The sequence below is a fragment of the Oncorhynchus masou genome, chromosome 9 (genome assembly GCF_036934945.1).
Source record: "Oncorhynchus masou masou isolate Uvic2021 chromosome 9, UVic_Omas_1.1, whole genome shotgun sequence".
NCBI classification, from domain to species: Eukaryota; Metazoa; Chordata; class Actinopteri; order Salmoniformes; family Salmonidae; genus Oncorhynchus; species Oncorhynchus masou.
This window is the reverse complement of record NC_088220.1, coordinates 19016722-19036505: the sequence shown is the minus strand read 5'-3', so window position 1 is coordinate 19036505 and position 19784 is coordinate 19016722. Positions and strand designations below refer to the sequence as shown.

At 42.7% G+C, this 19784-nt stretch overlaps 1 protein-coding gene across 1 annotated transcript in view; it reads left to right on the top strand.

Moving 5' to 3' along the window:
• snx25 (sorting nexin 25) overlaps nt 1-19784 on the top strand; it is a 58072-nt gene that overhangs the window by 20053 nt on the left and 18235 nt on the right. The window contains exons 6-11 of the mRNA XM_064973392.1: nt 4600-4670; nt 5846-6036; nt 11093-11224; nt 11392-11667; nt 12553-12717; nt 15059-15190. Coding sequence (XP_064829464.1) covers nt 4600-4670; nt 5846-6036; nt 11093-11224; nt 11392-11667; nt 12553-12717; nt 15059-15190 — 967 coding nt within the window. The remainder of the gene's footprint in view (nt 1-4599; nt 4671-5845; nt 6037-11092; nt 11225-11391; nt 11668-12552; nt 12718-15058; nt 15191-19784) is intronic.

The following is a 19784-nucleotide window of genomic DNA, read 5'->3' as shown; positions in this document are numbered from 1 at the left end:
GAGAACCTGCCAGAAGGACAACAGTCTCCACAGCACTGCACGTGACCGCTGCTCCCCATCTAACTTAACAGAGCTTGAGAAAATATGCAATGAAGAATGGGGGAAAATCCACATGTACAAAGCTGATACAGACATACCCGAGACCGCACAAAGCTGATACAGACATGCCCGAGACCGCTCAAAGCTGATACAGACATGCCCGAGACCGCTCAAAGCTGATACAGACATGCCCGAGACCACTCAAAGCTGATACAGACACGCCCGAGACCACTCAAAGCTGATACAGACACGCCCGAGACCACTCAAAGCTGATACAGACACGCCCGAGACCACTCAAAGCTGATACAGACACGCCCGAGACCACTCAAAGCTGATACAGACACGCCCGAGACCACTCAAAGCTGATACAGACACGCCCGAGACCACTCAAAGCTGATACAGACACGCCCGAGACCACTCAAAGCTGATACAGACACGCCCGAGACCACTCAAAGCTGATACAGACACGCCCGAGACCACTCAAAGCTGATACAGACATGCCCGAGACCACTCAAAGCTGATACAGACATCACTATAGGTATTCTACAAAGTATTGACTCAGGTGTGAATACTTGTGCAAATTATTTTTGTATTTCATTTGAATTAAGTTGCAAACATTTCTAAACATGTTTTTACTTCGTCATAATGGGATATTGTGTGTAGATGGGTGAGAAGAAAAATCTATTGAATCCATTTTGAATACAGGATGTGGAATAAGTCAAGGGGTATAAATACTCTGAAGGCACTGTGCATGCAGCTGGTGTTCAGCCTGCCTTGTGCCTGACGATCAGAAACTGCATTGGAGGACGGATGTATTCGTCCCAAATGGCACCCTATTCCCTATCGTGTGCTACTTTTGACCAGAGCCCTATGGTAGTGAACTCTATAGGGATGAGGGTGCCATTTGGGATGTGGCCATTGAATGCCCTGTAGTTACTAGTGTATGATAAATCAGCAAAGCATCTTATAATACCGGATCCATCACAACTGTGGATCAGTCCAATCTTTCTGTATGGCACTCTCAAAGGCAATGATTTCATACGCTTTAATCGTTAACTAGTATGTTCTCCACAATGATCACAAGATATAGACCCTTTATTTTTTTCATTGCTAATTTGAAACTATATTGATCCAACTGTAAACCATTTTTTCTTAAGCACTCTGAGCCTTGGCAATGTTCTCTTGTATTAAGCAGCTGGCTAAAATGTTGCAAGTACAGCCTGCTACATTATCTAAGGATGACTCATATGTATCTACTGTTGGTAGTCTGTTTTATCAGAGGTATCTGATCTGATTCTCAGTTACGGAAATAATTTAGGCTAAATTGTTTGTTCTCTTGCCGTGTCCAACAGTTTAAACCAGTGGATTTACTTTTGTCATTTAACAGAGGCTCTTTATCAGAGTTGACTTACAGGAGCAATTAGGGTTAAGTGCGTTGCATTAGGGCACATCGTCAGATTTCTCTCCTAGTCGACTCAGGGATTCGAACCAGCGACCTTTTTGTTACTGGCCCAACGCTCTTAACTGCTAGGCTACCTGCTGGATATAAGGCTTTTCACTTGTGCGATAATTGCAGTATCCAGACAGCTAAATGAGATAGTTTAGCATGGTAGATGTAACCATATTTAAGCCCACTGATGACGTGGACCTCTAGCTTAAATTACACCGAACCTGCCCTGTCTGTATACCTTACTGCTGCGTTTCCATGGGAACTGAGCTTAAGTAAGATGACATGTACTGTAGCAGAGCGCTTTATCAGGGAATCAAGAACAGGGTTTTTATCAGTGTAACGGGGGTTTTATATCACTGTAACAGGTCTCTAAAACAGGGGGGTTTATCACTGTAACAGGTTTCTAAAATTAGGGTTTTATATCACTATAATGGGGGTTTTATATCAATGTAACAGGTCTCTGTAACATGGGTTTTTATATCACTGTAACAGGTTCCTAAAACAGGGGGTGTTTATCACTGTAACAGGTCTCTAAAACAGGGGGTGTTTATCAGTATAACAGGTCTCTGTAACATGGGTTTTTATATCACTGTAACAGGTCTCTAAAACAGGGGGGGTTTATCACTGTAACAGGTCTCTAAAACAGGGGGTGTTTATCAGTATAACAGGTCTCTGTAACATGGGTTTTTATATCACTGTAACAGGTCTCTAAAACAGGGGGTGTTTATCACTGTAACAGGTCTCTAAAACAGGGGGTGTTTATCACTGTAACAGGTTCCTAAAACAGGGGGTGTTTATCAGTATAACAGGTCTCTAAAATGTTTTTTTTTATCACTAACGGGGGATTTATATCACTGAGACAGGTCTCTAAAACGGGGGTTTTATATCAAATCTCAACTTCTTTTGGTTCTGTTTTATACCACTATAATGCTCCAGGGCTAATTTTGTTAGCATTTTGGCATGTTTTTTATATAATTTGAAAAAGAAGTTATAAAGCTAACATCCCTTATCACTACAACATGTCTCTAAAACAGGGGTATTTATATCACTAATGTACAGCAAATACTTCCAATTGTTTAAGCATATATTGCAGAACAGTGAATATTGACAAAACATTGCTCTTAAATGGGTCAGGGTTTAGCCAACATGTACTCAAAACAGACATATTTTCAAGTTCAATGCAAACATTTATAAAATATGTTAAATTATTAATTTAAATCAGCCTATTCCCTATATAGTGCACTACTTTTGACCAGAGACATGGGCCCTGGTTAAATGTAGTTTACTATATAGGGAATAGTGTTCCATTTGGGACACACAGTGCTCCCATACAGGCAGTGGTTGATGATGCCTTCACTATTTTGTGCTGTATTATGTCAATACCCCGTAAGGACAAATCAAAAATGGGTTTTTAGACATTTTAGCTAATGTATTAAGCGATTACAGCCTTGAGTCCTCTTGGGTATGACACTACAAACTTGGCACACCTGTATTTGGGGAGTTTCTCCCATTCTTCTCTGCAGATCCTCTCAAGCTCTGTCAGGTTGGATGGGGAGTGTTGCGGCACAGCTATTTTCAGGTCGGGTTCAAGTCCGGGACTGGCTGGGTCACTCAAGGACGCCCCAGTCTGAGAACCTGCTCCAGAGCACTCAGGACTTCATCAAGGATCTCTCTGTACTTTGCTCCGTTCATCTTTCCCTCGATCCTGACTTGTCTCCCAGTCCCTGCTGCTGAAAAACATCCCCACAGCATGATGCTGCCACCACCATGCTTCACCGTAGGGGTGGTGCCAGCTTTCTTCCAGACGTGACGCTTCCCATGGAAGGTTCTCCTATTTCCACAGAGAAACTCTAGAGCTCTGTCAGTGTCCACTGGGTTCTTGGTCACCTCCCTGACCAAGGCCCTTCTCCCCCAATTGCTCAGTTTAGCTGGGCTGCCAGCTCTAGGAGGAATCTTGGTGGTTCCAAACTTCTTCCAGTTAAGAATGACGGTGGCCACGGTGTTCTTGGGGACATTCAATGCTGCAGAAGGCTTTTGGTACCCTTCCCCAGATCTATGCCTCGACACAATCCTGTCTCTGAGCTCTACGGACAATTTCTTCGATCTCATGGCTTGGTTTTTGCTCTGTTATGCAATATCATCTGTGGAACCTTTATATAGACAGATGTGCCTTTCCATATCATGTCCAATCCATTTGAATTTACTACAGGTGGACTCCTGTTGTAGAAACAGATGAAGGATGAGCAATAGAAACAGGTTGCACCTGAGCTCAATTTCGAATCTCATAGCAAAGGGAATGATGTAAATCAGGTATTTCTAAAAACCTGTTTTGCTTTGTCTTTATGGGGTATTGTGCTCAGATTGATGAGAAATGTTTTATTTAATCAATTTTAGAATAAAGCTGTAACGTAACAAAATAAGGAAAAAGTCCAGGGGTCTGAATACTAAAGCACTATGTATGAAGCACTGTATGTCTAATGCTCTATGTAATGTTAGTGACGTGTTGCATGTGTCTTAAGATGACTTGCTGTATGACGCAAATATTATTTCCTGCTGGATACAATGGTTATCATCCCATTCATATCTACCCATAGCCAAGGTCACATGGCCTTGAACTACCATCAGCTTTACTTGTAGTTGACTGCAATGAGGTAATTACATGCAAACCAGTCTGTCTGTGAGAGTGCCAGAGGAAGGCCCTGCCATCTATGGTGCCCTGCCATCTATTGCATTTATTTGACGTCTCTGGTCATTTGAGGTGAGGCATGGTACGAGGCAGTGAGAACGCAAAATGATTGCAGTTGGTGTCATCTCCACTTGCTTGGAGTCATTGTTTCATTGGCACTTTTTAATGGCTTATTTCACCTGTAATTGGGATGTGAAATTCAAAAGAAATGTTCTCTGCACCACCATGGCTTTCCTACCTTCTGATACTTAACCATAAATGACATATGTCTAACTATTGTGGTGGGTGGCTCTTTGGGCAGACCTACAGGATGACATCCTGTTTTCAATTATACTAATGGTATGTTAGTCCAGCTGAAACAACTCCTTTTTGTTCTTCCTGTCTCTTCTCCCTTCCTAACTTCTTCCTCTCGCTCCTTCTGTAGGTACCAGATCGTGGTGGAGATCATTCAGGCCACCACCATCAGCAGCCTTCCCCAGCTGAAGAAACAGAAAGGTAGGCCATGAACAACAACTCCACTGTCTCTAGTGAACAACCTTTATCTACAGGCTGTGCTCTTGACAGGCTGTGCTCTTGATTTGTGAATACGGTCTAGGAGTGCTGATCTAGGATCCCCCCCCCCCCTGTCCATGTAATCTTATTTAATGTGAACTAAAAAGGAAAACTGATTCTAGATCAGCACTCTTACTCTGAGATGCTTTATGCGTATGGGTCCAGGTCTATAACAGCTCTGACGTCAATGGAGTTTGATGTTGCATCTATGACTAAGAGCTATGATTGACAGCTGGGCAGTTACCAAGGTGTCGGCACAGTGATTACCCAGAGAAATTAACCGGAAATTTCCTATGAGGCGAAGGGTCTTTGAGCCAGTGAATGCATTAAAATGTTTCTCTCTCAGCAAGCTGCAACACTTTAATATTCTCTCTTTCTCAGCGAGCTGCGATGGGCAGTGGACTGGAAACTGACAGGCTGGAAGCTAAATGTCATTCACTGATCTCTCACACAGCAGAAAGGAGAGGCTACAGTTGTCAGTCTAAACCTTTTCTCAGATGAATTGAGCGATATGATTCAGAGAAAGAGCGGGGATGATTTGTATGTGATGAATGAGAAAGACATTGTGGCAACTCCAATGTGAGCTAAAAGCTGTTCACTTGATCCTCTGTCTCACCCCATCTGCCTCCCAGCCAGGCTTTCATTACCTCTGTACAGGGGGAAAATTGAGTTATGTTTGTAGGAGGGCAGATGATGTTTCCTCCACAACGTAGTGTGTCATGTTCTCATTCACCCTCCTCTAGTCCATCCAGAGACGTCATGTTGAAAATAGATGTAACATGAGTTGTTTGAATCATCCTAATACAGTAATGGGGATGGTGTGGAACTCAATAGTGTCAATTTGTCTGAAGGATTCATGTCCCGTCTCCTGTCTGAGACCTGCTGGGTTCTCTTGTTCTCTCTAAGGGAGCTAGTTTTATTGGTCTCAATACAAGGTTGATAAAGAATCTCTTCTCTCATCACTATTTGAAGTGCTGTGCCTTTTGTCCTTGGTGTTCGCTTTGATTAACCTATCAAATCTTTGGATTAAAGCATCTTTGGCCTCGGTGGTGGTATTTAACTGATCAACCGTATCTTTTAAATATACTAAGATGTCTTCCGACAACTCGTCCCTACAGACAGTAAAGGGAAGGAGACTGCAGCCATGAAGGCCGACCTGCTCAGAGCACGCAACATGAAGCGCTACATCAACCAGCTGACTGTGGCCAAGAAGCAGTGTGAGAAACGCATCCGTCTCCTGGGGGGCCCCAACTACGAACAGCAGGAGGAGGGCTGCACGGACGAGGGAGAGGGGCCCCAGAGTCAGAGGGTATGACTATATACACACACACACACAGTGCCCAGTGTTACTGTTTGGCTGGGGTTTATGTCAGTCTGTCTGCAATCCCTCTGCTCTAAACACTCTAAATCACACAAAAAAACTCTTCTCAAACAATTATATTGCTACATGTGCCGAATACATGGTGAAATGCTTATTTACAAGCCCTTTAACCAACAATGCAGTTAGTAAATATTTTCTTAACTAAAGTTTTTAAAAAGCAACACAATAAAATAACAGTAACGAGGCTATTTATACAGGGAGTACCGAGTCAGTGTGCGGGGGTACAGGTTAGTCGAGGTAATGTGTACATGTAGGTAGGGGTGCATAGATAGTAAACAGAGTAACAGCAGTGTAAAAAAAAAAAGGGGTTGGGGGTCAATGCAAATAGTCTGGGTAGCCATTTGATTAACTGTTCAGCCGTCTTAGAGCTTGGGGGTAGAAGCTGATCAGAAGCCTTTTGTACCTAGACTTGGTGCTCCGGTACCCCTTGCCATGCGGTAGCAGAGAGAACAGTCTATGACGGGTGGCTAGAGTCTTTGGCAATTTTTAGGGTCTTCCTCTGACACTGCCTGGTATAAAGGTCCTGGATGGCAGGAAGCTTGGCCACAGTGATGTACTGGGCCGTATGCTCTACCCTCTGTATCGCCTTGTGGACGGATGCCGAGCAGTTGCCATACCAGGCGGTGACGCAACCAGTTAGGATACTATCGATGGTGCAGCTGTAGAACAGCATTCTCATGTATGTGTTCCTTCTGTCCAGGTGGGAAAGGATAGTGTGGAGTGCAATAGAGATTGTGTCATCTGTGGATCTGTTGGTGCAGTATGCTAATTGGAGTGGGTCTAGGGTTTTTGTGTTGATGTGAAACGTGACCATCCTTTCAAAGCATTTCATGGCTACAGAAGTGAGTGTTACAGGTTGGTTGTCATTTAGGCAGTTACCTTGGTGTTCTTGGGCACAGGGACTATGGTGGTCTGCTTGAAACATGTTGTTATTACAGACTCCGTCAGGGACATGTCGAAAATGTCAGTGAAGACACTTGCCAGTTGGTCAGTCCATGCTTGGAGTACACGTCCTGGTAATCCCTCTAAACCAGGGGTGTCAAACTCATTCCATGTAGTGTCGGCTGGTCTTAGATTTTTTTACTTTCAATTAAGAACTTGTCAACCAGGTCTGAGGAGGTTCTTACTAATTTGTGAACTTACTTCATCAATCAAGTACAAGGGAGGAGCGAAAACCTGCAGACAATCGGCTCTCCGAGGAATGAGTTTGACACGTGCTCTAAACCCTCTAAACTCTGACAAAGTGCCAGTAGCAGATTAAATCATGTTCTATTACACAGCAGAACAGCCAAGACGGCAAAACAGCCAAGACGGCAAAACAGCCAAGACGGCAGAACAGCCATGTGTTTGTTTGACAGTGTAATATCTACAGCACACACATCCACTGAGCCCTTTGGCATTTCACAGTGAGGGCTGTGTTGACATACCCGGAGGTTCCCTTTAGAATATAATTACAGCAGGGAGAGGAAGACCTTATTGCCTCCCATTACATTAGTTCATATTGTAACTGTATTTGAGTGTCATTAAACATTACTTTGACTCCTCTGCAGTCCCAGATGCCTGAGCTTTAATGAATGTGGGCCTGGCTTTCCCTTATCTGGAGTTCAGTAACTGATCGGATGGGGCTCTGGTCAAAGTAGTGCACTATGTAGAAAATGGTATTTGGGATGCAGTCTGTGTCAGCCCACCCTGAACACCCTGTTGGAACATTGGCCCATTAGTCCCGTAACGACATGATGGCTGAGCTCAATGTTTTTGACGAGCACAGTGTCTGTATCTGGCAGTGATAAATAACCTCAGGTCTCCTCACCACACTGAATAGTGCTCTACTCTGTACATTTTTGTTGTTACCTTTAAATTGGCTGGCTAACCTTCAAATCAATGGCATTAATTGACTGCCACCCTATTCTGATTCAGAGGGGTTGAGTTAAATGCGGAAGACACATTTCAGTTGAATGCATTGTTGTACAACTGACTAGGTATCCCCCTTTCCCTATTCCCTACATAGTGGACTACTTTTGACCATAACCCTGTGTTTAAAGGTAGTGACCTGCCATTTGGGTTGCACAGTCTGCTGTTCTCTGGGGCCAGTATACAGGCTTCCTATGGTCATGAAAACCCTGGAAAAGGCATGACATTTTACAATTGTGTTTTCCAACCCTCAGTTACAACCCTCAGTTTATTTTAAGAATTTGTTAATGTAATTTATTTAGGCACAGTTTTAAAAATATATTTTATCAATCAAATAAAAATCTACATATCAGCCAGGATCGGAATGACGCTTTAGTGCGTGTGTGTTTACGCGCATCACTTGCATGTGTGCACAACGAGTGTGACGTTTCTCAAGGACGGAGACAGCAGCAGGTAGGCCGAGCCTGTAAAATATGACAGAGAACAAACTACTAACTAATTAGGTAGCCAGTTCAAAACATATTGTACCCTGTAGTTAACTGTTTAGCTATTATTATCATGTTTTAATGTTTTTGTCATATCCCCAAAAACCTTCCACAGACACTCGCGACTAAGGCCATACAAAGTTGATGAACATTTGTGAATGATTCTTTTCAACGGTTCTTTTTGACGAAACAAAGGATTCACTTCGCCGTTGTATTAGATGGGATTCGGTTCAATCGAATCATTTCGGACAGTAATTTTAGGGGAGTTCTTTTTATGTATCCTTTTGAATTATGTCACTTCAACTTGTTTTGTAGTCGATTTAGGCATCCAATGTAAGGGACATTACAACACAATACATTGCTAGTCAGCCTGCAAGTAAACACATCTAAGGACTAAGTTAGCACAAAAAAATGTTTTATTTAACCTTTATTTAACTAGGCAAGTCGGTTAAGAACAAATTCTTATCTACAATGACAGCCTAACAAATAGCCTCCTGCGGGGATGGGGCCTGGGATATATATAAGAACTTTTTAATACAATATAAATAGGATAAAACACATATCACAACAAGAGAACACTACATAGAAACCTAAGACAACAACATAGCAAGGCAGCTCCACATGACAACATAGCAAGGCAGCTACACATGACAACAAGCATGGTAGCAACATAACAACAACATGGTAGCAACACAACATGGTAGCAGAACTTACCATGGTACAAACAGTATTGGACATAGACAACAGCACAAATGTCAAGAAGGTAGAGACAACAATACACCACACATAGCAGTCACAACTGTCTGTAAGAGTGTCCATGATTGAGTTTTTGAATGAAGAGATTGAGATAAAATTGTCCAGTTTGAGTGTTTGTTGAAGCTCGTTCTAGCTGCAGCGAACTGAAAAGAGGAGCGTTCCAGGAATGTTTGTGCTTTGGGGACCTTTAACAGAATGTGTCTGGCAGAACGGGTGTTGTATGTGGAGTATGAGGGCTGCAGTAGATCTCTCCAGATATGGGGGAGTGAGGCCTAAGAGGGTTTTATAAATAGGCATCAACCAGTGGATCTTGCGACGGTTTTATAGAGGAGTATAGAGTGCAGTGATGTGTCCTATAAAGAGCATTGGTGGCAAATCTGATGGCCGAATGGTAAAGAACATCTCGCCGCTCGAGAGCACCCTTACCTGCTGATTTATAAATGATGTCTCCGTAATCTAACATGGGTAGGATGGTCATCTGAATCAGGGTTAGTTTGGCAGCTGTGGTGAAAGAGGAGCGATTACGATAGAGGAAACCAAGTGTAGATTTAACTTTAGCCTGCAGCTTTGATATGTGCTGAAAGGACAGTGTACCATCTGGCCATACTCCCAAGTACTTGTATGAGGTGACTACCTCAATCTCTAAACTCTCAGAGATAGTAATCACACCTGTGGGGAGAGGGTCATTCTTCTTACCAAACCACATGACCTTTTGTTTTGGAGGTGTTCAGAACAAGGTTAAGGGTAGAGAAAGCTTATTGGACTAAGAAAGCTTTGTTGTAGAGCATTTAACACAACATTTGGGGAGATGCCAGCTGAGTAGAAGACTGTATCATCTGCATATAAATGGATGAGAGAGCTTCCTATTGCTTGTGCTATGTTGTTGATGTGATTTGAGAAGAGTGTGGGGCCTAGGGTTGAGCCTTTGGGTACTCCCTTGGTGACAGGCAGTGGCTGAGACAGCAGATTTTCTGAATTATATACACTGCACCCTTTGAGAGCGGTAGTTAGCAAACTAGGCCAAAGATCCCTCGGAGACACCAATACTCCCGAGCTGGCCCAAAATAATGGAATGGTCTTCCGAATCAAAAGCTTTGGCCAAGTCAGTAAATGGTCAGACAGTGACACATTCTTCCCTGCATTTTGCTGATATATGGTGCAATCAGTTTCTATTGGACAACTTCAGGTATGTTTATCCCTGTTTCACTCCGTTTGAGAAACACAGTTCACTTTTGTAGCAGCCACGTTGGATTCCTTTTTGCATCTACACGCACTCTCTTCACCTTGTCCCTTCACTTGTGGTCTTCAAATAATGAAAATGTCTCTTGTTTCTCCTTCATTTTGAGAAAAAATGAATTTGTTCAAAGCTGTTGTCTTTTTCTCAGACAACTACTCACCACATTTTATGCGCTACAGTGCTAGCTAGCGGTAGCTTATGGTTTTCAGTACTAGATTCATTCTCTTATCCTTTTATTGGTTGGACAACATGTCAGTTCTTGCTGCAAGAGCTCTGATAGGTTGGAGGACGTACTCCGGAAGTTGTCATAATGACTAAGTCTATGGAAGGGGGTGAGAACCATGAGCCTCCTAGTTTTTTTTTATTGAAGTCAATGTACCCAGAGGAGGACGAAAGCTAGCTGACCTCTGGCTACACTATGGTGCTACCCTACAGAGTGCTGTTGCAGCCACTATAGACCATCATTGCAAAATAGTGTGTTTAAATCAATTATTTGGTGACAAGATTATATTTAGTATTTTATCTCAAATGTTTGAGCAGGGCTGGTATCAAAAGCTGTCATGCAAACCCCCTGTGTTCTGTCTGTTCCCTGTAGATCCTCCAATTTGAAGAGATCATGTCTAACCCAGGGTTCCGGGAGCACTTCCGTGTCTACATGGAGCGAGTGGACAAAAGGGCTCTCATCAGCTTCTGGGAGCTAGTGGAGATGCTCAAGACTGCCAACAAGGTAAAGTTGTCACATCCTCCAAAAGCAAACGTTAAGCCTTTGTTAGTGACGACTGACATCATGTAAAATATATCCGACAGGTAACATTACGCTGAGACTTGTGGTGAAACTGAATCTGTCTTTTAAAGCTGAAAACCCAGTGCACATCCTAACTCGTTTTTTCCCAGAACGAGGTTCCCCAGCTGGTGGGGGAGATCTACCAGAACTTCTTTGTGGAGAGCAGGGAGATCCCGGTGGAGAAAGCCCTGTACAAGGAGATCCAGCAGACCCTGGTGGGGAACAAGGGCACGGACGTGTTCCACCGGATCCAGGGGGATGTGTATGAGACCATGAAGGAGCGCTACTACCCGTCCTTCCTGGTCTCTGACCTCTACGAGAGGCTCATCAGGAGAGAGGAGCAGCAGTGCAGCTCCCAGTCCAGCAGCGAGGACAAGGACGAAGGGGTAAGCTGGGAAGGGGACATGTACTGGCGCAGATGTTCACACACCAGCCAGCATGTGCTACAGTGTTGTCCGTAGAGTACCACAGTACGAGTCATAACCATAAAACCTAGCAGTCAAACAGGGAAATGGTTCTCATCATTTTTTGCACCATGAATGTTTCCTGTAAGGAATTTTAGAAACACTTAAAATAAGGGTTGTGTTTCACGTAGGTTTACCCTGGCGTGACATTTGGATAACCGTGTTAATCTCTCTAGGACAAAGTGACTTATCAATACATTCGCATGTATTCACCTCCCAGAAATGCTATTGTGGCTATCATAAAGAACTACAAATTCCATAATGATCTGGACGAGACTGCTGAATTGAGGCAAAGTTAAAAAATATCTGGATTAACTATCTAATGTTAGCTAAATTTAGTAATGAATAAATTGGGAACATTTCTTTAAATGGACAATTCTGTGAACTGTCTTGTGCAAGTTTTAAATTGACACAATACCTGTTAGCAAAGGTGTCAGCTCGAGATGATGTGCAGGAGTTTGCAGGGACTTGTAGTCTTACATAATGTCTACTTTGCTAATTAGCATTTTCGAATCTGAGAGTATACAGGTGACTATATTGATAAGTCACCTTGTCCGAGAGAGATTTACATGGTTATCAAAACGTCACGCCAGGGTAAACCTACACGAAACACAGCCCTTATTTTAACTGTAAAATCCCCTATGGGAAGAATTTGTGCTGGAAAAACAATTGGAACCATTTCCCTGTTCGACTGCTAGGTTTTCTGCGTGTTATGACACCTCCACTGTGGGGCTCTATTAGCATTGTGGCAAGTTAATCCACTAATTAAGTATTATCACCATCATCTAAACCTCCACCTCTGCACAGCTCCAGGTTCTGGAGGGAGGGGAGGAGGCGCTGGACGAGGGCACTAAAGGCATCAATGAGCAGGCCAGCTACGCTGTCAACAAGCTGCGCCAGCTCTACGACAAGCTGGAGTACAAACGTCAGGCCCTGGGCTCCATCCAAAATGCCCCCAAGCCAGACAAAAAGGTATCCCATTACACCGTTCAGCTGCTATTGTTTCAATGCATTTCGAGTGTGTTTTTATGAACACTGATATTGAGTGTACCCTCAAGGTTGCATCCTCTATTTATGCTTACTTGACGAATACAAAAGCCCATCATTGACTGTGCTGCTGTCATTTATCTGCAGGCCAAGCACACTTTTTCTACCTCTCTCTCTGTCTGTCTGTTGGCATTCATAAAGAACCCATTCATTTTTCCCTGAAAGAATGTCTGCCCTTACCTGTAATACAAGCAGCCCTTGAAAACTGACATTGATTGAACAGCCACCTTTAAATCAAAATGTATTTGTCACATGTTTCATAAACAACAGGTGTGGACTAACAGTGAAATGCTTACTTACGGGTCCATCCCAACAATGCAGAGAGGGAAAAAAAAGAAAGCTAAATCATATTTCTTCTATCAAATCAAACTTTATTTGCCACATGCCCCGAATACAGCAAGCGTAGACTTTACCGTGAAATGCTTACTAACAAGCCCTTAACCAACAGTGCAGTTCAAGAGGAAGAGCATATTTACCAAGTAGGCAAAAGTAACACAATAAGAATAACCATAACGAGGCTATATACAGGGGGTTCCGGTACCGAGTCAGTGTGCAGGGGTACAGGCTAGTTGAGGTAATCTGTACATGTAGGTGGGGACGAAGTGACTATGCACAGGCAATAAACAGCGAGTAGCAGCAGTGTACGAGAGAGGGGGGGTGTCAATTTAAATTGTCCGGTGGTGATTTTTATGAATTGTTCAGCAGTCTAATGGCTTGGAGGTATAAGCTGTTGAGGAGCCTATTGGTCCTAGACTTGGCGCTCTGTTACTGCTTGCCGACTTGGGTGACTGGAGTCTGACAATTTTATGGGCATTCCTCTGACACCCCCTATTATATAGGTCCTGGATGGCAGGAAGCTTGGCCCCAGTGATGTACTGGGCCGTTCGCACTACCCTCTAGTGCCTTACGGTCAGATGCCGAGCTGTTGCCATACCAGGCGGTGATGCAACCAGTCAGGATGCTCTCAATGGTGCAGCTGTAGAACCTTTTGAGGATCTGGTGGCCCATGCCAAATCTTTTCAGTGTCCTGAGGGGGAAAAGGTTTTGTCTTGCCCTCTTCACTGTCTTGGTGTGTTTGGACCATGAAAGTTTGTTTGTGATGTGGACACCAAGGAACTTGAAACTCTCGACCCACTCCACTACAGACCCGTCGATGTTAATGGAGGCCTGTTCAACCTGCCTTTCCCTGTAGTCCACAATCAGCTCCTTTGTCTTGCTCACATTGAGGGAGAAGTTTGTTTTCCTGACACCACACAGCCACTACTCTGACCTCCTCCCTATAGGCCATCTCATCGTTGTCGGTGATCAGGCCTACGACTGTTGTCGTCAGCAAACTTAATGATGGTGTTGGAGTCGTGTTTGGCCATGCAGTCGTGGGTCAACAGGGAGTACAGGAGGGGACTAAGTACATACCCCTGAGTGGCCCCAATGTTAAATATCAGCGTGGCAGACGTGTTGTTGTCTACTCTTACCACCTGAGGGCGGCCCGTCAGGAAGTCCAGGATCCAGTTGGAGAGGGAGATGTTTAGTCCCAGAATCCTTAGCTTAGTGATGGGCTTCGTGGGCACTATGATGTTGGAACGCTGAGCTGTAGTCAATGAACAGTATTCTCACATAGGTGTTCCTTTTGTCCAGGTGAGAAAGGGCAGTGTGGAGTGCGATTGAGATTGCGGATCTGTTGGGGTTATATGTGAATTGTAGTGCGTCCATGGTGTCTGGGAGCATGCTGTTGATGTGAGCCATGACCAGCCTTTCAAAGCACTTCATGGCTACTGACGTGAGTGCCATGGGCGGTTATCATTTAGGCAGGTTACCTTTGCTTCCTTGGGCACAGGGACTATGGTGGTCTGTTTGAAACATGTAGGTATTACAGACTCGGTCAGGGAGAGGTTGAGAGCGTTATCACACAGTCATCCAGAACAGCTGGTGCTTTCGTGCTTACCTCAAAACGAGCATAAAAGGCATTTAGCTCGTCTGGTAGACTCGCATCACTGGCCAACTCGAGTTTGGGTTTCCCTTTTGTAGTCCATAATAGTTTGCAAGCCCTGCCTCATCCGATGAGCGTCAGAGCCAGTGTAGTAGGATTCAATCTTAATCCTGTATTGACGCTTTGCTTGTTTGATGGTTCGTTTGAGGGCATAGCGGGATTTCTTACAAGCGTCCGGATTAGTCTCCCGCTCCTTGGTACTGTGTATGAGACAGTTGGTACTCTGTCTGGGTTAGAGCCATCTTTTGACGTGTGTGCGCGTGCGCTGTCCTCTCTCAGATTGTGTGTAAACTGAAGGAGGAGATTGGGGCCATGGAGAAGGAGCACAGTGACCTGCAGCTGCACATCTCCCGCACAGACTGGTGGTGTGAGAACTTGGGCTCCTGGAGGGCCCTCATCACAACAGCTGAGGTGAGTGAGACAAACACACACACAGCACCATCCCAACTCTTAGTCATTGACTGTGTTCCAGTGATATGACAGCAGCGCAGCAGTGAGCTCTCTAGTCTCCTGTGTCCAGGGCTCCAGTAACTCTGGCCAAACTCGAAACAGATAAAACCCTGATCTGAGAGCAACGAGCCAGAGAGAAACAATAGCATCTACACCTTCCGGAACCTTTATTACACACAGCACTAAAACAGCGCTTCTGTCTAGTCTAGATGGATGAGAGAGAGGTAGGAGCTCAGACTGAGGAAGAAAATACAAAACTGAAAGGAAGGATAAAACATTCCCAGTCATCATTTGTATGGTGTTATTGATTGGACTACAGATGTAGGATCTTAATTTGATCATCCAGTTGCAGAAAAACTGTCCTGCATTGCAGGAAATGTAAAGCATTTAGTGTATTTGAGGTTTAAAAAGGCTTCTGAAGTTTTTAAATTTCCACTATGACATTTGAGACTTGATTTTTCCCTTCTCCACGAATTATATTATTATTCACATTACCTATTGCCCCAGGGTTATTTTCACGCTGTAGCAAACTTGCTCAAATATAAGATCCTACATTGTATTGTACATTGTATGAGACGAGATCGCCTTTTATCTCCTTCAAGTCACATTTTATTTCTCACATGGGCCGAATACAACTGGTATACAACAACCTTACCGTGAAACACTGAACCAACAATGCAATTTTAAGGAAGTGAGAAACATTTGCTAAAAGGAAAAATGGCAACACAATAAAATAACAATGACGAGGCTATATACAATTTAAGCTGTTCGGGTATGTGGAAGGACGAGGGCCTCATTTGCATATTACTCCTCACGCTTCATTTAGTCTGGGAGACACACTTTGATTAATGCTTTGTCTGTTAATTGGCTGTGAAATGTCTAAACACAGGAGGATGTAAAGGACACCACTCTCCAAAGTTCACTCTGCACAATCCCCCTCCAAGGCCTAATGCTATGCTGCTAAGCTAATAGCCATGTCGGATTCTGCTCAGCCAAAAGCAAATTTGTGTTTGTAGTTATGTTCAATTAAGCATGGTAGTATTGTCTCCAATTCTTCATTATGGTAATGAGCTAATCAGCCAACCTTTTAAAGATGTCCTTTAGTCAGAGTTAATTTGTTCTCATCATTGGAGTGTTTTCTTAGCATACCCTCATTGATACGGTATATTAAATTGTATTTGTCACATGCGCCGAATACAACAGATGTCTACCTTACAGTGAAATGCTTACTTACAAGCCCTTAACCAACAATGCAGTTAAAAAAACAAAAAAAACAATAAGAAATAAAAGTAACAAATAATTAATTAAAGAGCAGCAGTAAAATAACAATAGCAAGGCTATATACAGAGGGTACCGGTTGCTCAAGGTAATATGTACATGTAGGTAGAGTTATTAAAGTGACTATGCATAGATAATAACAGAGTAGTATACTAATTGATACAGTGACTGTTTTTTAGGAATGGGAATTGCCTGGGACCTCAAGATACAACATTATCACCATACTTAGGTCCCGATACGTATTGTGATTGTCCCGAAGGTGTGGGGGCGGCAGGTAACCTAGTTGTTAAGAGCGTTTGAATAACCAAGCCGGAAAGGTGGAAAAATCTGCCGTTCTGCCCTTGAAAGGCAGTTAGTCCCCAAAAACTCCTCCCCATCTCTGATTCAGAGGGGTTGGGTTCAATGCGAAAGATACATTTGGGTTGAATGCATTGTTGTGCAACTGACTAGCTATCCCCTTTCCCTTCACTATTCAATATGTGTTGACAACTGACTAGCTATCCCCTTTCCCTTCACTATTCAATATGTATTGACAACTGACTAGCTATCCCCTTTCCCTTCACTATTCAATATGTATTGACAACTGATTAGCTATCCCCTTTCCCTTCACTATTCAATATGTATTGACAACTGACTAGCTATCCCCTTTCCCTTCACTATTCAATGTGTTGTGCAACTGACTAGCTATCCCCTTTCCCTTCACTATTCAATATGTATTGACAACTGACTAGCTATCCCCTTTCCCTTCACTATTCAATATGTATTGACAACTGACTAGCTATCCCCTTTCCCTTCACTATTCAATATGTATTGACAACTGACTAGCTATCCCCTTTCCCTTCACTATTCAATATGTATTGACAACTGACTAGCTATCCCCTTTCCCTTCACTATTCAATATGTATTGACAACTGACTAGCTATCCCCTTTCCCTTCACTATTCAATATGTATTGACAACTGACTAGCTATCCCCTTTCCCTTCACTATTCAATATGTGTTGACAACTGACTAGCTATCCCCTTTCCCTTCACTATTCAATATGTGTTGACAACTGACTAGCTATCCCCTTTCCCTTCACTATTCAATATGTATTGACAACTGACTAGCTATTCCCTTTCCCTTCACTATTCAATATGTATTGACAACTGACTAGCTATTCCCTTTCCCTTCACTATTCAATATGTATTGACAACTGACTAGCTATTCCCTTTCCCTTCACTATTCAATATGTATTGACAACTGACTAGCTATTCCCTTTCCCTTCACTATTCAATATGTATTGACAACTGACTAGCTATTCCCTTTCCCTTCACTATTCAATATGTATTGACAACTGACTAGCTATCCCCTTTCCCTTCACTATTCATTATGTATTGACAACTGATTAGCTATCCCCTTTCCCTTCACTATTCAATGTGTTGTGCAACTGACTAGCTATTCCCTTTCCCTTCACTATTCAATATGTATTGACAACTGACTAGCTATCCCCTTTCCCTTCACTATTCAATATGTATTGACAACTGACTAGCTATTCCCTTTCCCTTCACTATTCAATATGTATTGACAACTGACTAGCTATCCCCTTTCCCTTCACTATTCATTATGTATTGACAACTGATTAGCTATCCCCTTTCCCTTCACTATTCAATATGTATTGACAACTGACTAGCTATCCCCTTTCCCTTCACTATTCAATATGTATTGACAACTGACTAGCTATCCCCTTTCCCTTCACTATTCAATATGTATTGACAACTGACTAGCTATTCCCTTTCCCTTCACTATTCAATATGTATTGACAACTGACTAGCTATTCCCTTTCCCTTCACTATTCAATATGTATTGACAACTGACTAGCTATTCCCTTTCCCTTCACTATTCAATATGTATTGACAACTGACTAGCTATCCCCTTTCCCTTCACTATTCAATATGTGTTGACAACTGACTAGCTATTCCCTTTCCCTTCACTATTCAATATGTATTGACAACTGACTAGCTATCCCCTTTCCCTTCACTATTCAATATGTGTTGACAACTGACTAGCTATCCCCTTTCCCTTCACTATTCAATATGTATTGACAACTGACTAGCTATTCCCTTTCCCTTCACTATTCAATATGTATTGACAACTGACTAGCTATCCCCTTTCCCTTCACTATTCAATATGTATTGACAACTGACTAGCTATCCCCTTTCCCTTCACTATTCAATATGTATTACGATTTGATACTGCTATTTCTAGTTGCAAACATGTTGCTCACTATATGTGGTCTGCAGAGAGACGAGAGCCATGATAAAAAAAAGTTTTGATCTTCATCCAAAAACATGACAGACCTGAAATTAGTATAAAATTGTAATATCTTCGGCTGTGAGTGATGGGGAAAAATCTGCCCCAGCTACAATTATTTGAAAAACTCAATGGCTGTTTTGTGCATAAAGGTGAGGACTAAAGTGTCTGATTGGGAATGTTCAAATCTGACATCTATGTGACAGTGTATGGAAATGGTGTTTCTTGGCTGGGCGTCAGTTAAACTGCAGTACCGAAGCAAAATTGTAGGAGCTTCTAGACCAGAACCCTGGCCCCTTGGTTCAGACGAATACATCTCAGAGAGGCCCAGCTCATGAGTTCCATGAGCAGAAGATTTTAATTTAGAATGGAAAATGTAATATGTTTATGCAACAAATGCTGGTGCATCGAATCGCATCGATTCGTTCTCTAATCAAATCACATCTCTCCGAATTGTTTCAAACTAAAATGTATCGTTCCTGTATTGGAGCCCATGTTTCTAGATATTTTTTGAATCGTCTTGAAAGGGAAAGATGCACATCCCTAGAACACTGGTTCCCAACCTTTGTTGAACCGTGACAAACCTCGATGTGATAAAAGATTCTGTCACAAATGTATTTAGTGCAATTTTTTATTTTTTACCTTATTATTTAACTAGGCAAGTCAATTGACTTATTCGGGATCGGTGTCCCTTTCTCGGGACGGTTGAGCTAACATAGGCTAATGCGATTAGCATGAGGTTGTAAGTAACAAGAAAATCTCCCAGGACATAGACATATCTGATATTGGCAGAAAGCTTAAATTATTGTTAATCGAACTGCACTGTCCAATTTACAGTAGCTATTACAGTGAAATAATACCATGCTATTGTTTGAGGAGAGTGCACAATTTTGAACATAAAGTTATTAATAAACATTAGGGACATTTGGGCAGTCTTGATACAATTTGTTTTACAGAAATGCAATGGTTCATTGAATCAGTCTAAAA